Source organism: Notolabrus celidotus, chromosome 19, assembly GCF_009762535.1.
Source record: "Notolabrus celidotus isolate fNotCel1 chromosome 19, fNotCel1.pri, whole genome shotgun sequence".
NCBI classification, from domain to species: Eukaryota; Metazoa; Chordata; class Actinopteri; order Labriformes; family Labridae; genus Notolabrus; species Notolabrus celidotus.
This window is the reverse complement of record NC_048290.1, coordinates 3,321,363-3,333,457: the sequence shown is the minus strand read 5'-3', so window position 1 is coordinate 3,333,457 and position 12,095 is coordinate 3,321,363. Positions and strand designations below refer to the sequence as shown.

The 12,095-nt window shown below is 39.2% G+C and overlaps 1 protein-coding gene across 1 annotated transcript in view; it reads left to right on the top strand.

The window, feature by feature from the left end:
• Positions 1 to 766: 766 nt before the first annotated feature.
• ap3b1a (adaptor related protein complex 3 subunit beta 1a) overlaps positions 767 to 12,095 on the top strand; it is a 69,707-nt gene continuing 58,378 nt past the window's right edge. Inside the window, exons 1-3 of the mRNA XM_034709343.1 lie at positions 767 to 1,098; positions 8,965 to 9,040; positions 9,177 to 9,251. Coding sequence (XP_034565234.1) covers positions 971 to 1,098; positions 8,965 to 9,040; positions 9,177 to 9,251 — 279 coding nt within the window. The 5' untranslated portion in view covers positions 767 to 970. The remainder of the gene's footprint in view (positions 1,099 to 8,964; positions 9,041 to 9,176; positions 9,252 to 12,095) is intronic.

Below are 12,095 nucleotides of genomic sequence, written 5' to 3'. Positions count from 1 at the left end.
ATATTCTCTGAAAAATGGCCAAAAAAAAATCACAAATTCTGCCAGGGTATGTAAACTTATGAGCACAACTGTATAAGAATAAAAATTCCTGCAATAAATTATGTAAGAAATAATGTTTCTATTACATATGATCAATGCATTTCTTTAGTAAGACCTTCAGGTCGCAGACCATAGTGCAGCAATCTGGAGTGAGCTGTTTTGCATGGCCACTTGATCCTTATGCATTTTTAATTGCAAATAAAATGTGAAATACTGGAATTTTATAGGTCACATTGATTATTTAACATTTACAGTTTTACTGAGATGATTTTAAGGATTTAAACAGCATTAGTTAAAAGTATGCAGTTGCTATATATTGATGCTTACACTGTCAAAAATAAAATATAACATTATTTATTAGTTTCCCATATTTCCTTACAAATAAAGTTCAGTAAGTAACATTCAATTTGTTCTATGGCTTGATATGAAGTTGCTTTATTTTCTTTAGTTTAATTTTAACCACCTAAAAACGTAAAAAAAAAACACCATAAAAATATTTATATAAAGTTTTTATGATACAGCATTAAATCATGTGGAGAGTTCTTTCTCTTCCTTTACTATCTCCTTCTCTGTCAAGAACCACAGTACCGTTGTTCCCATAGCAACAGAGCGGCTCTGGGCGTTCTAAGCATAGATCTGCATGATAGAATGTGACGTCACCATAGAGCAGTAACGGTTACCTGATCTTGAACCTTACAGATCTATGTTCCATCTGCAGCAGCAGCCCTGTCATGTGACACCGACTTGTCCAGCTCACACTTCCGGTTCTGCGTGGAGGAAAAAAAGTTGGTTGAAATCTCTGAAAAAAGTTTGTGTTTTGGAGGAACTTTCCACGCTAACGACACAGTTTTAACGGCTGAACTTCATGAGGAGGTAATAAGTCTAAAGGAGAGCAGAGTCAAAGTTCAGTCACTTGTTTTGAATTCGGAGCATGTCGTCTGCCGTCTTGTACAACGACCAAGGAGGAGCGGAGGCTGGCGTCGAAGCGGGTCAGGAGAACACCCCGACCACCTCCACCTCCGGAGCTGCCTTTGGCCTCTTCAGTGCAGACTTTAAAAAGTGAGTGAGTGCTGTGTTAACTCTCAGAGCTGTCATTTCTGAGATAAATCACTTTAAAAAGGAGGTTTAGGTGAACTTTCTGTTGCTAACTGCCACTTTAGCTGCCTTGATAAGAGGCCAATAAACCCCTGCAGCATCAACAGGCTACAGAGTGATGGCGACTGACCGTTAGCTGATTCAACCCTTTATAACTACAACCCATAATATTAAAAATGATCACAGGAAGATGACCATATAAGGCTGTTTTGATACATTTTGCTTTGTTTTATTTAAAGGTACAGTGTGTAGATTTTAGCAGAACAGACAGAAATGTAATTTACTGTTCATAAGTATGTTTCAATGAGTGAAACATAATCAAACATGAACCTTATTTAAAAATTATTACATATTTGTTAACTTAGAATGAGCCTTTTATATTTACACACGGAGAGGGACCCCTTCCATGGAGGCCGCCATCTTTCTTTGCAACATTTCTACATTAGCACAGACTAAACAAACTATACACCTTACACATTTTTTAAAATAAAGATTACTTAATAAAGGAAGGATCATACTTATTTTACAGGGGTTGAGCAATACTTTTATATATTCCCCTTTCTACACACTGTACCTTTAATCCCCAGATACAAGTGTTTGTTTTTGTTGACATGCAGCCGCTACTATCAAGGTAAGGCATGTTTTGACAGCTGATGTATCCAGATAATGTATATGTTTTATCTTGTCAATCATCATTAGCTGCAAAATTGAGTCTTTATATGTTTCATTCATTGAAGTTAATACTTAATTAATGATCTACTCAAACTAGATGACATAGAAAGTGACATGTTCATCTATTACTACTCAAACTTGAGTGACTGTAATCAACAATATGCTATTATGATGAGTTTATATTCTCTCATAATGTCTTCAAGACCGGGAAAATAATGACCCATTGACCCGCATTTAATTGTATATAGTCAGTACCACATTAAAGCTCCAGTAAGTAACTTTCAGTTTGTCCTAAAACACAAAGCAGTGTGTCTGAACTCTTTGCTAGTTTTGTCCTATACACATATATGTATTTTTCTAAGGTTGTTAATCACTTTGCTTGACATTTACCCCTCAGCAGCAGTTTCTAGCATCATATATAACTCCAAAGAAACAGTCAGTCTTATCACTTCTTGCCTGGTTTGCTTTAACAGTTCATTAAAAGGCATCGCTATTACTTTCTGTGTGTTTCATAACCAGTTACAAAGGCCTCACTGGAGCTTTAAAGGACCTTGTGTAGTTATGTGAGTCACTTTTACTATTTGAATCATAACTTTTTATAGTCAGTGAGAAACAGCACTGGTCAGGTTTTATTTTAACTGTCTAACATCAATAACAAGTGTACATCGTAAAGATCAGATCAGCTAACACATCTTTAATAGGTTCAGTGGGTCAATAACAGAGACAGCAGTGACTACATTTCTATATCTTAAGACATCAGAAATCTCCCTATGACAGAGATTTTAAGAGTGATTAAAAGACTGCTCTTTGAATGAGCTCCTTTTTTTAAAGGTATAGTTAGGTTAGTCGTTCATTAGACAGATAGCTAAATAAGTATTTTTAGTAAACATGAAAACCCTTTCATCATTTTGACTTAACGACATCAAATGAGTCAATGTTTGCTCAGCATATTGTGATAATAACACGTCAGCCTGCAGGTGGATCATACTGAACACCACAGGCCTTATCATGCTGTAGTCAAATGACTCGACTCAACTTTTTATTTATATAGCACCTTTGATATATTCAAGCATGCAGCATAAAGTGCTTCACAGAAGAACAGAGAGACAGAAAATAATAGAAATAGATAAAATGATAACAGGCTAAAACAAGATAAAGGAATGTGATATGAAATACCAAAAATTTAAGAAACTAAATTTAAATCAATTTAAATAAAATAAAATAAAATCAATTAAGATAAAATCAATCAATTAAAATAAGATAAATCGATTAAAATAAAAAAATAATGAAAATTAAATAAATTAAAATAAAATCAATTAAATCAAAGTCAAATCAATTAAAATAAATAAAATTAATTAAATAAAATCCGACAAATACCAGAAAAAATAAATAAAATAAAAAGAGCGTTTGGAAAGAGGTAGAATAAGAATAAATAAATAAAACTGATGCTAAAACAATGTTCATAATGGTAATAATGCAGTCCAGGGCTAAAAGGAAATTACTCTAAGTTAAAAGCCAAATTAAAAAAGTAAGTCTTTAGATTACTTTTAAAAACACACAGAAAGCTCGCTGTCAGAATGTTTTGGTTGTTTGGAGCCTAATCTCACAAACCTACCACAAGAGGGCAGCAGCTCCTAAGACTGTCAAATTCCTGCAAAATCAGTGTTTATGCAGCTTATCTGACTCTGGTTTCACGCTCTGAGTTTGTGATGTTAAGCTGCACACACCACACCAGCTCATGTATATCTAGTGATGACTAATCAGATCTGAATAGCTCAGTTGTTACTGCCTCTTATGTCCTCATTAACCCTTCAATAATGCTCCCTCACTGTGTTTTAGTTATTGTCTGCAGCAGTTTGTGACTTCCTCTGTGTTACATGTTGCTCAGTACGCTGAAGTGACCCTCTAATCTGCCTCACATGACCATCTGCCCGGTAAGGCAAGGCGGGGTCATCATGATTATGTCTGATTACCTCTGTAGGCCAAACTAGAGGTCCAGAAGCATGAATGATGCTTCTGTGTGTCTGACACAATCCACAATACCCGAGTGCCTGTGAATCCTGAGCTAAGTATTTCATATTATTGTAGCACACACACACTTTGTCCTCCTCTGCATGTGTGTGTTGCATATTGCTGAGGATGGATGGTGAGCTTCTTCTGATTAATTAAGTTGTGTTTTTTTGTTATCTGAGTTCAGGAACATCCTCTGATGTGTGTTTGAATCTTACAGCAGTCGTCTCCTCACTGACTGAAAGCTCTGTGCACGCTCAGGCCCAGAAACATGTGACTAATTTGTTATCTGTGACTGAAGAGGTATTTCACAGCGGCTGAGTGGTTTGGTTGTATGGATTTGTAGTGTGGTTTGAGCTGCATGAGAGTAAGGATTCTGATCTTAAACGTGGTTTTCAGATGGCTTGTTTTATGTTAGTCCATCAGTGAAGACACTGTTTATTCTCCGTGGTGAAGGCAGTCATATTTTGACCACTGAAGAGGAACATTTTCTAAAGAATTTGACTGAAATTCACTTTTTTATTAATGTTGAAGATGATGGAAAAGTTTCTTCTATCAGTTTTTGGCTCACAAGTAGTGGAACCAGTTCTTTTTATTTTTTCAAAGACCTTTTTTTTTTTGAATTTTTATACATTTATAAGATTACAAGTGATTTTTTTCTTAAAATAAGTTATATGAAAAAAACCCAATAATGATAAATGATAATAATTAAAAAAAGATAAATAAATAAGAAAATAAATAGTGAAAATACAATAAATGAATAGGTTCATATTTAAAAAATTAAAAAGTGCAAAAGGTAAAAAAATAACAACAATATTGAAAATAAAAATAAACTGATAATAATATCAGAAACAAACTATAACTTATAAAAAGAGTAAACACCATAATCTACATCTACAGAAGGTGGTACCAGTTCTTTGGGGTGTTTCATGTAGAAGATATTATGATAACTAATTGAAATCAGAAGAAATTGAAGCTGGAAATTGAAGAATTGTGACTTTTTGTCTTTGAACTACTCAAACTTATTTATATATTATCAAAAAAGTTGATGATTTTCATATTTGACACCTAACTAATTCATCTTTGCAGCTATGACAAGAAATGTCCACATTTAGTCGACTTAATGATGCACCAGAACTCCTAGTTGGTTCAACAAATTCTTAATATATTCATTATTAAAGACCTGAAATGCTGCTTATACAGCATGTTGTGTCTAAGCTGTAGCATAGCCACTAGCCAGGGCTGCTGCTGCCGTAATGCTATAACTCTCTACTACCCTGATGTAACCAAACACAGCGGACAGATCTTGTAGCACGATGCATTAGTCCGTATTTTGATCTAGAAAAAGGGGATAAAGTTGTATGTAGGCTGACATTAACCTGCAAGGATGACTAAAGGCTGGTAGTGCCAGCAGTGGATCGAAGACGGACTAGACATGGATCTGGTGGAAATCCCCTGTCAGACTCTCAGATTGCGGGCACAGATGCCACACATCGCCACCGTCATCCCCTTGTTACTTCTTGGTGGATCATAGCTGAAACAACTTTGCCATTACGCTCCAATGTGTAAGACATAAGGCGCAAATATCCCGCCTTGAACTGGTCAAAAATGTGCTTTAAACAATCCGGACTTGTGCACAAAGAATCAAAACTTAGCTTTGCTTGAAGAACTTACACACTCATGTCCAAAGAGAAGGAAAGCAGTGGTGAGGTTGGTTTTATCCTCCCGTAGAAAGCACATAATGCACTCAGTAAACCCCATGTGAGATACACATCTTAAAGGCTGTTTCCTGACATGGAGCTCAGCATTGTTTTCTTTGATGTGGGTCCGTCCCGTCGGCCAAACTTGGCGGCATATTTGCCCTCAGCTCAGTCAAGCTTAAGTGGATTATTGTGCGGTCACAGAGGAGGTGATGAAAAACAGCACAGTGTTTACCCACCAGTGTTGATACGGCCCTCCTTTTCCCCCCCTGGAGGGAAGTGACCACAGTCGCACAGAAACAGGCAGGAGAGAGAGGCAGGTGAGAGGGCAACTTACCGTCAGAGGAAACCTCACCACAGCTGACAGACAGGAAGTTTAAAAAAGAAGCAGGGATGACAGAAGAAGAGAAGTCTTACCCAAGTGAGCCTGCACTACTCTCCAGCATGAGTCTGACTTGTTGTTAGAGAGCTGACGGGGCATCTTGTGACTTTTTTTTTACCCCAGAGAAGAGGAAGGGAGAAGTGAATGGCAGGCACACAGCCAGCGGAGCGTGTGCCGTTTTCCCACTCTCTCCAGATCTGACGGTTATGAACAAAAAAGCGAGGCGAGAAGTCGACTGTAAATAAAGCTGAGAGACACACAGCCCGGAGGAAAGTAATTACTACAGCTTCGCTTCACTCCAGAGTTACTTGAAATACAGACAGTGTGGTTTGTGGACTCTTCAGACAGCTCGCAGACACGCTCAGAGGAAGAGGAGGTGGAGGAGGGTGGTGGGTTTTTTTGGACAGGCGGTATGGATGTTGGTTTGTCTGCTCTGCGCTCGGACGCGGTGGGAGCCATGAGGACGGCGCTGGTGTCTGCTGAGAACTTGCAGCTCAGTTTGAGGACTGGGCTCAGTCAGGAAGAACAGGCCCTCACACAAGCCAAAAATAGCCCCAAGGAGGGACAAAAAACAGGGTACTGCACTGTAGTAAGAACACACACTGCACTCTGATTCATTGTTACTTACACACCAGTAAACTGTTGTTTTTCTACTTTGACATGTGTTTGTTATTGTTGCTTTTTTACTATGTTGTCAGCTGGATACTTAAGTTTAGATCATCTTCTGATAAAACACACCACAATGAAACTAAGTTCAACTTTTGAAAATGAGAAAACAGTGTCTCTTTAGTAGCCGTTTGTAAACTTTAAAAAAAACTTGCTTGCAATAAGCTTGCAGATTTTAAATGCCCCCTTTTATGTATATTTATGTTGGGGAAATAACATGTCTAGGAAAATAGCTTATTTATTATTTAGCATAAAATCCAGAATACAAGTCTCATTGGTTTCTGAGTCATGGTCAGTTTTTTGGGGGGTATCCCAGAGGGTAAAAGTTTTAAACTGTCCTCCTGTGTCAATTCCTTCCCTGCTCCAAACAAAGTCCACAATGAGCAGCGTCTGTGCAACTGTGAAGGTCTTTCTAGTGCCGTCCGTTTCCACTTTCTGCAAGCTGGTTGCAGATTTTTTTTATTTAAAAGTAAAGCACTGTTTCCTTTAAATGCTGCTTTGAAGCTGCGCTGCTAGACTCGTCTTCCTCACTTCGTATCCAGCATGCTTTGGCAGCAAGTCCGTCATTGAGCTGTCACAGTTATAGAAGTTTCGATGACTCTTGTGTTAGGCTGTTTCCGAAACGGCTTGCTACATACTACTTACTAATGTAGTAGGCAGTAGGTATTGCCTACTACAAACTGCGTTTGAATTTAGTATGTAGTATGACTGTTCTGTCCGATCTGTCATGCAGCATGCTGAGCCAGACTTTGCTGGATTTCCGGTTTCGGAAAGCGGAAGTAAACAACGGCGAAGCCGATAAATAAAAAGCTTATTTAGCATCCATTTATGATTTAAAAAGTTAGGAAGTGGTTTATATGTAATTTGATAACTTTCACAGCACCCAAAAACAGATTTCCTCCCGTCAAAAAATGAGGAAAAAGAAAAAGCAGAACGAGCGCTGTGCATTATGGGAAACAGTACGCGAGGCAGACTGGTCCGATGCACACTGAGATATTTTCCCGAATCAGTAGACATCCGGGGAGTTTTGGCATACTGCAGATTTTGCTCTTGTTCACATACTACTTACTACATACTGAATTTTGGACATATCAGTACGTACTGCTAGTATAGTAGGCGATTTCGGAAACAGCCTTAGTGTTTGTATAATAAATGGACGTAGCATCCGTGACGTCACCCATCTGTTTCTGAAGCCAATCGTCAGCGGGAGCCATATTGAAAATGCCGAACTCAACATTACTGCTGTGGATCGAGTGTGACGTAAAGAGGCGGCCTTTTAGCCTCCTAGCCAACAGCTACAGTGTTCCCGCCTGTCAATCAAGTCAGCTGTGCCTCTCATTGGAAGACTCGTAATCTAAATATGTCTGAAACTGACGCATTAAGAAACAATTCACCCCCCGTACAGTGTGTGCAGATCGAGAAATGAGCTATCCAGTCTACACTAGTTTTTTGTTCCAGGCTGTAAACGTGTTTATTTCTGCTGTAAAGTCTTTTTTAAATGGGTGTGTATGTGGTTTACAGAAACTGCAGCCAGCCTCAAGTGGGTTGCCGCTATGTTTGTATCTAATATTGAATGCTGCAGAAACCACGTTTGTCAATGCGCCCTTTTTGTAGCAACAAATATTTCAGTAAGACGTGTATTTTAACTTTCCTGTGACCTATACTGCAGCCAGCCACCAGGGGGAGCTCTAACTACTTTGGCTTCATTTTTGAGGAGCTTTTATGCTGTTCATGGCCTTTAATATACTGATAGGAATGTATCCAACTTTTGCAAATGTTCAAATCAGAGTATTTTGACTTGAAGATGAAAAGTGAAGGGATGATGAAAATGAGCATTCATTAATCCATTCACATATTTCAGTGTTACACAAGGTGGTCGACCAAATTTCCTGAGTCTTATCTCTAGCCTAGGTAAAATCTAGCTGTCCATTATTATCCCAAAAATGCTGCAAACTTGCATTGTGGTGTTTTTCCATCGAGCCTCTGTGTTGAACAATCGACTGCTGTAATTGCACAATGCAGATGTGTGTTAGCACTAGCTGAGGAATAAGCATCATCTGCCATGTGAGAGCAGATTAAGGAGAAATTGGTGCTCCTGTTGTGATGGGAAAGATGACGCTCTTGTTGTTTTGTCAGATTGGCTCATGTGGGCTTGAAAATGTACAGAGCAGTTTTCCTTAAAGGAGCCCGTGTGACCCCTGCATGCATATCCTGTAATCTGTGAAGCACAGATGTTGCATACATGGAGCTTTCACACCACCTTTGGTCAAGCTCTAACTCCTGAATCTGATTCGTCATGTCACGTCAGCAATGCTCACGTTGCCCTCTCTTACACTGACCATAATATTAAGAGTATAAGTGTCAGTGTGTTGTAAGTAAGAGTGTTTATTCTCTCCTCAGGAATGAAGACCTTAAAGAGATGCTGGAGAGCAACAAGGAGTCGCTCAAACTGGAGGCCATGAAAAGAGTTGTTGGGGTGAGTGCATCATGGGAATTCACACACGTTCATTTTAAATTGCTAACAGCATCCTTGTGTTTTCTCTCTGCTGCTGGGTTTAATAAGAGTGATACAATTTGTGGCTAAGACTGTCTCTTTGTCGATTTGTTTCCAGCTGATTGCCAAAGGGAAAAATGCCTCCGAGCTGTTTCCTGCTGTTGTGAAGAACGTGGCGAGTAAGAACATCGAGGTATGACATTAAGAAATATATCACACACACACGCACTCACACACACACACACACACACATACACACACACACACACACTCACATGAGTGGTAATAGTTGAATAATCATCTTTATGCTGAGTTTCTATGAGTCAGTTAATTTGTGCACCGCAGCATGTGATTGCTCTGTGTGACAGTACAGAGGGAACTTCCTCACACAGAACAATATAGAAGTCATGTGGGTTGGCTTCACTTGAAAGATTTGACTTAATTAAGTTTATTAGTTCTTTTAAGTTCATTAAGTGAAAAAATTACTGGATTTTTGGACAATTTTTAACATTTACTCATTGACATTCTGGAGACTGTATTGATGATTTTAAATGCACAAAGTGCAGTCTTTATTAAGCGTCTGTTCCAATTTTGGGGAAGCATTCCTGATTCAAAAATGGTTCATCATTTTCAGGTGCATTAAATATTTTTGTGGGGTGTTTTAAAACGATTCAACTTTCATTTGTATCGATTAGGGTTGCACTATATTATCAGCCCAATATTGGTTGTTGATAGATATGAACTTAGAGTTAATTATCAGTAACAGCAGATATGAAAATTTGAATTGAAAGCCTACGCCCATCAATATCAAGCTCAACATGTCAGCCATATGGAAGAACAGAGAAGTTGTAATGCAGGTGAAGCACAGGTGATGAGAGGAGGAGCAAAAGAGCAATCCTCAAGAATCGTCATCTTAAACATCACAATGAATCGACGCCATCTGAAGAAGGAAAACCTGTCAGCAGCCTCAACTTCAGTCATTTAATTAAGCTAAGAAATATAACGCAGTATTATCCAAAAGTAAAGAAGCTTAACTAAAAACACATAACTCATCACTCTCAATAACCAGCCTTTCATCGTGGCAGAAGATGCACTTAAATCAGTATCAGTTTCGGCCAGAATGAGTTTGAAAGTATATGGCATCCCGAATATTTCTATAATAATAATATAAGAATAAACTTTATCTGTGTAGCACTTCTCTTAACAAAGTTACAAAGTGCTTCACAACAAAACAGGAAGCAGATAAAAACAGTAATGGTCTGACAGCTGAAAAAAACAGGACATCTCAGAAAGAGGGGAAAGCCATTGTTTTAAGGATTTAGAAAAACCTTCCTATAAAGGAAAGTTTAGATTCTAGCTCCTTGATCAGACAGTTCTGCATTCAAAGTTTTAGTTCTGTCTTCTGATTCTATTTGCACTATAGAAAGTTGGAAATAGACAGATAAAATACAGACGTAAGAAAGAAAGAAAGAGAGTGGAGTAAGATCCTACACCAAAGTGGGCATAACCTGTTAGATTGTGGACTTGTTTTGCATTTTGGCAGGTTATTTTGAGCAATAAGCGACTTTATTTGCATGAGAAGTTGAATTTTAGTGCATTGTTATTCATAATAACTGTAATAGAATTTTATGTTACTCTAAATAGGACCATGATGTCCAAAGTTAACTCTGTGCTGAACTGAAGAAGACTTGAAACGAACAGCTGAGGCCTTCAACTCATCAGGGAAACACTGACATGATAATAAATCATGTGAAGAGCAGATTTATTTCTTTTTGCAGCCACTGGTGTCGCCCCCTGCTGGCCGTTCATGTGTAATACAGCTTTACTTTGGCTTCACTTTTCTCACCTGAAAGTCCCGTCCAGCTGAAACCAGAGCTGCTGCGATGCCCTGGAAACATCTGCCTCTCAGTCCCTTTGTCCACGAAGCAGAGCCGTATTATTCTTGTTACCTGCTGTTAAAGGAAAGGAGTATTTACACCGGACCTGTGCAAATATTACACTCCTCAATCATGTTACCTGTGAGCCATGACGGACTCGTGCTCGCACTATTCCACTGACCGACCGAACACTAAGCAGCAGCTCGAGAGGGGTTCCCATGCCCGGAGCCCGTGAATATTGATTAGCAGCAGCAGAATAATCAGGTAGCGTGAGGGGCAGCATGTGAGCGGGGGGCCTGGAGCCGGCCGCTGTGTGTGAGGCATGCAGCAGAAGCAGCTCGTGGCAGGGTGAGGGAGCAGGTGGGTGGAGGTAATTGACAGCGCGTAGCCCACAGTCACGTCTCCTCTCTCCTGCCTCAGATACACCAGCTGCTAAGGTAGTGCGAGTTTCTCTCTCGGTTTCTGTTCCTCGCTCTCCCACGTTTCCCTCACTGACAACATATTGCACTAAAAATGGCCGCCATTGATCCCTTCTAATTAGAGAACAGAACAAGAGCATGCAGGTTATTGACAGCGCTGCGTGATTTAATATCAGTGAACTTTATTTACTTTAGTCTCTTCTGCCGCTTCGTGTTATTTTAACTCTACCTATCAGGCGTAAAGGTGTGTGTTTTGGCATCTCTGTGCTCTTCAGTGAAGGTTCAAGTTACATGAAGAGAGAGACTGTAATAAAGCAACAGTCTTATCCGATGCAGGGTAAGCTGTCCAGCTTGTTACTGCTAATTAGTCCAAAATGAAATAAGTCATGTGCTTCATGGACAGTGAGACCAGATCCTGGGTCCTTGTTTTATGTATGTGCCAAATTAAAGTATGCACATTATAAGGGCCTGTCTTTGCTCCCGACTGTTAATGTGAGTGTCTGACATCATCACAGATCTCCATGTTTACGAGTAAGATGCTTTTTTTAAACTGGAATCCGTTGCTACATCTTGGCGTAACAAAGCTCCCCTATAAGTCTGCACTTGTGCTTTTCAGGGCCTGTTTCCACTAACAGCATTGCGTGCACTGTTTTCGATACAAAACCAGAGCAGCTCAGAATTTCAGCGCTTCGTGTCCAAAATGCAGAAACACCCTCGTCTCCAGCTGTTTTCTGCTGCTCA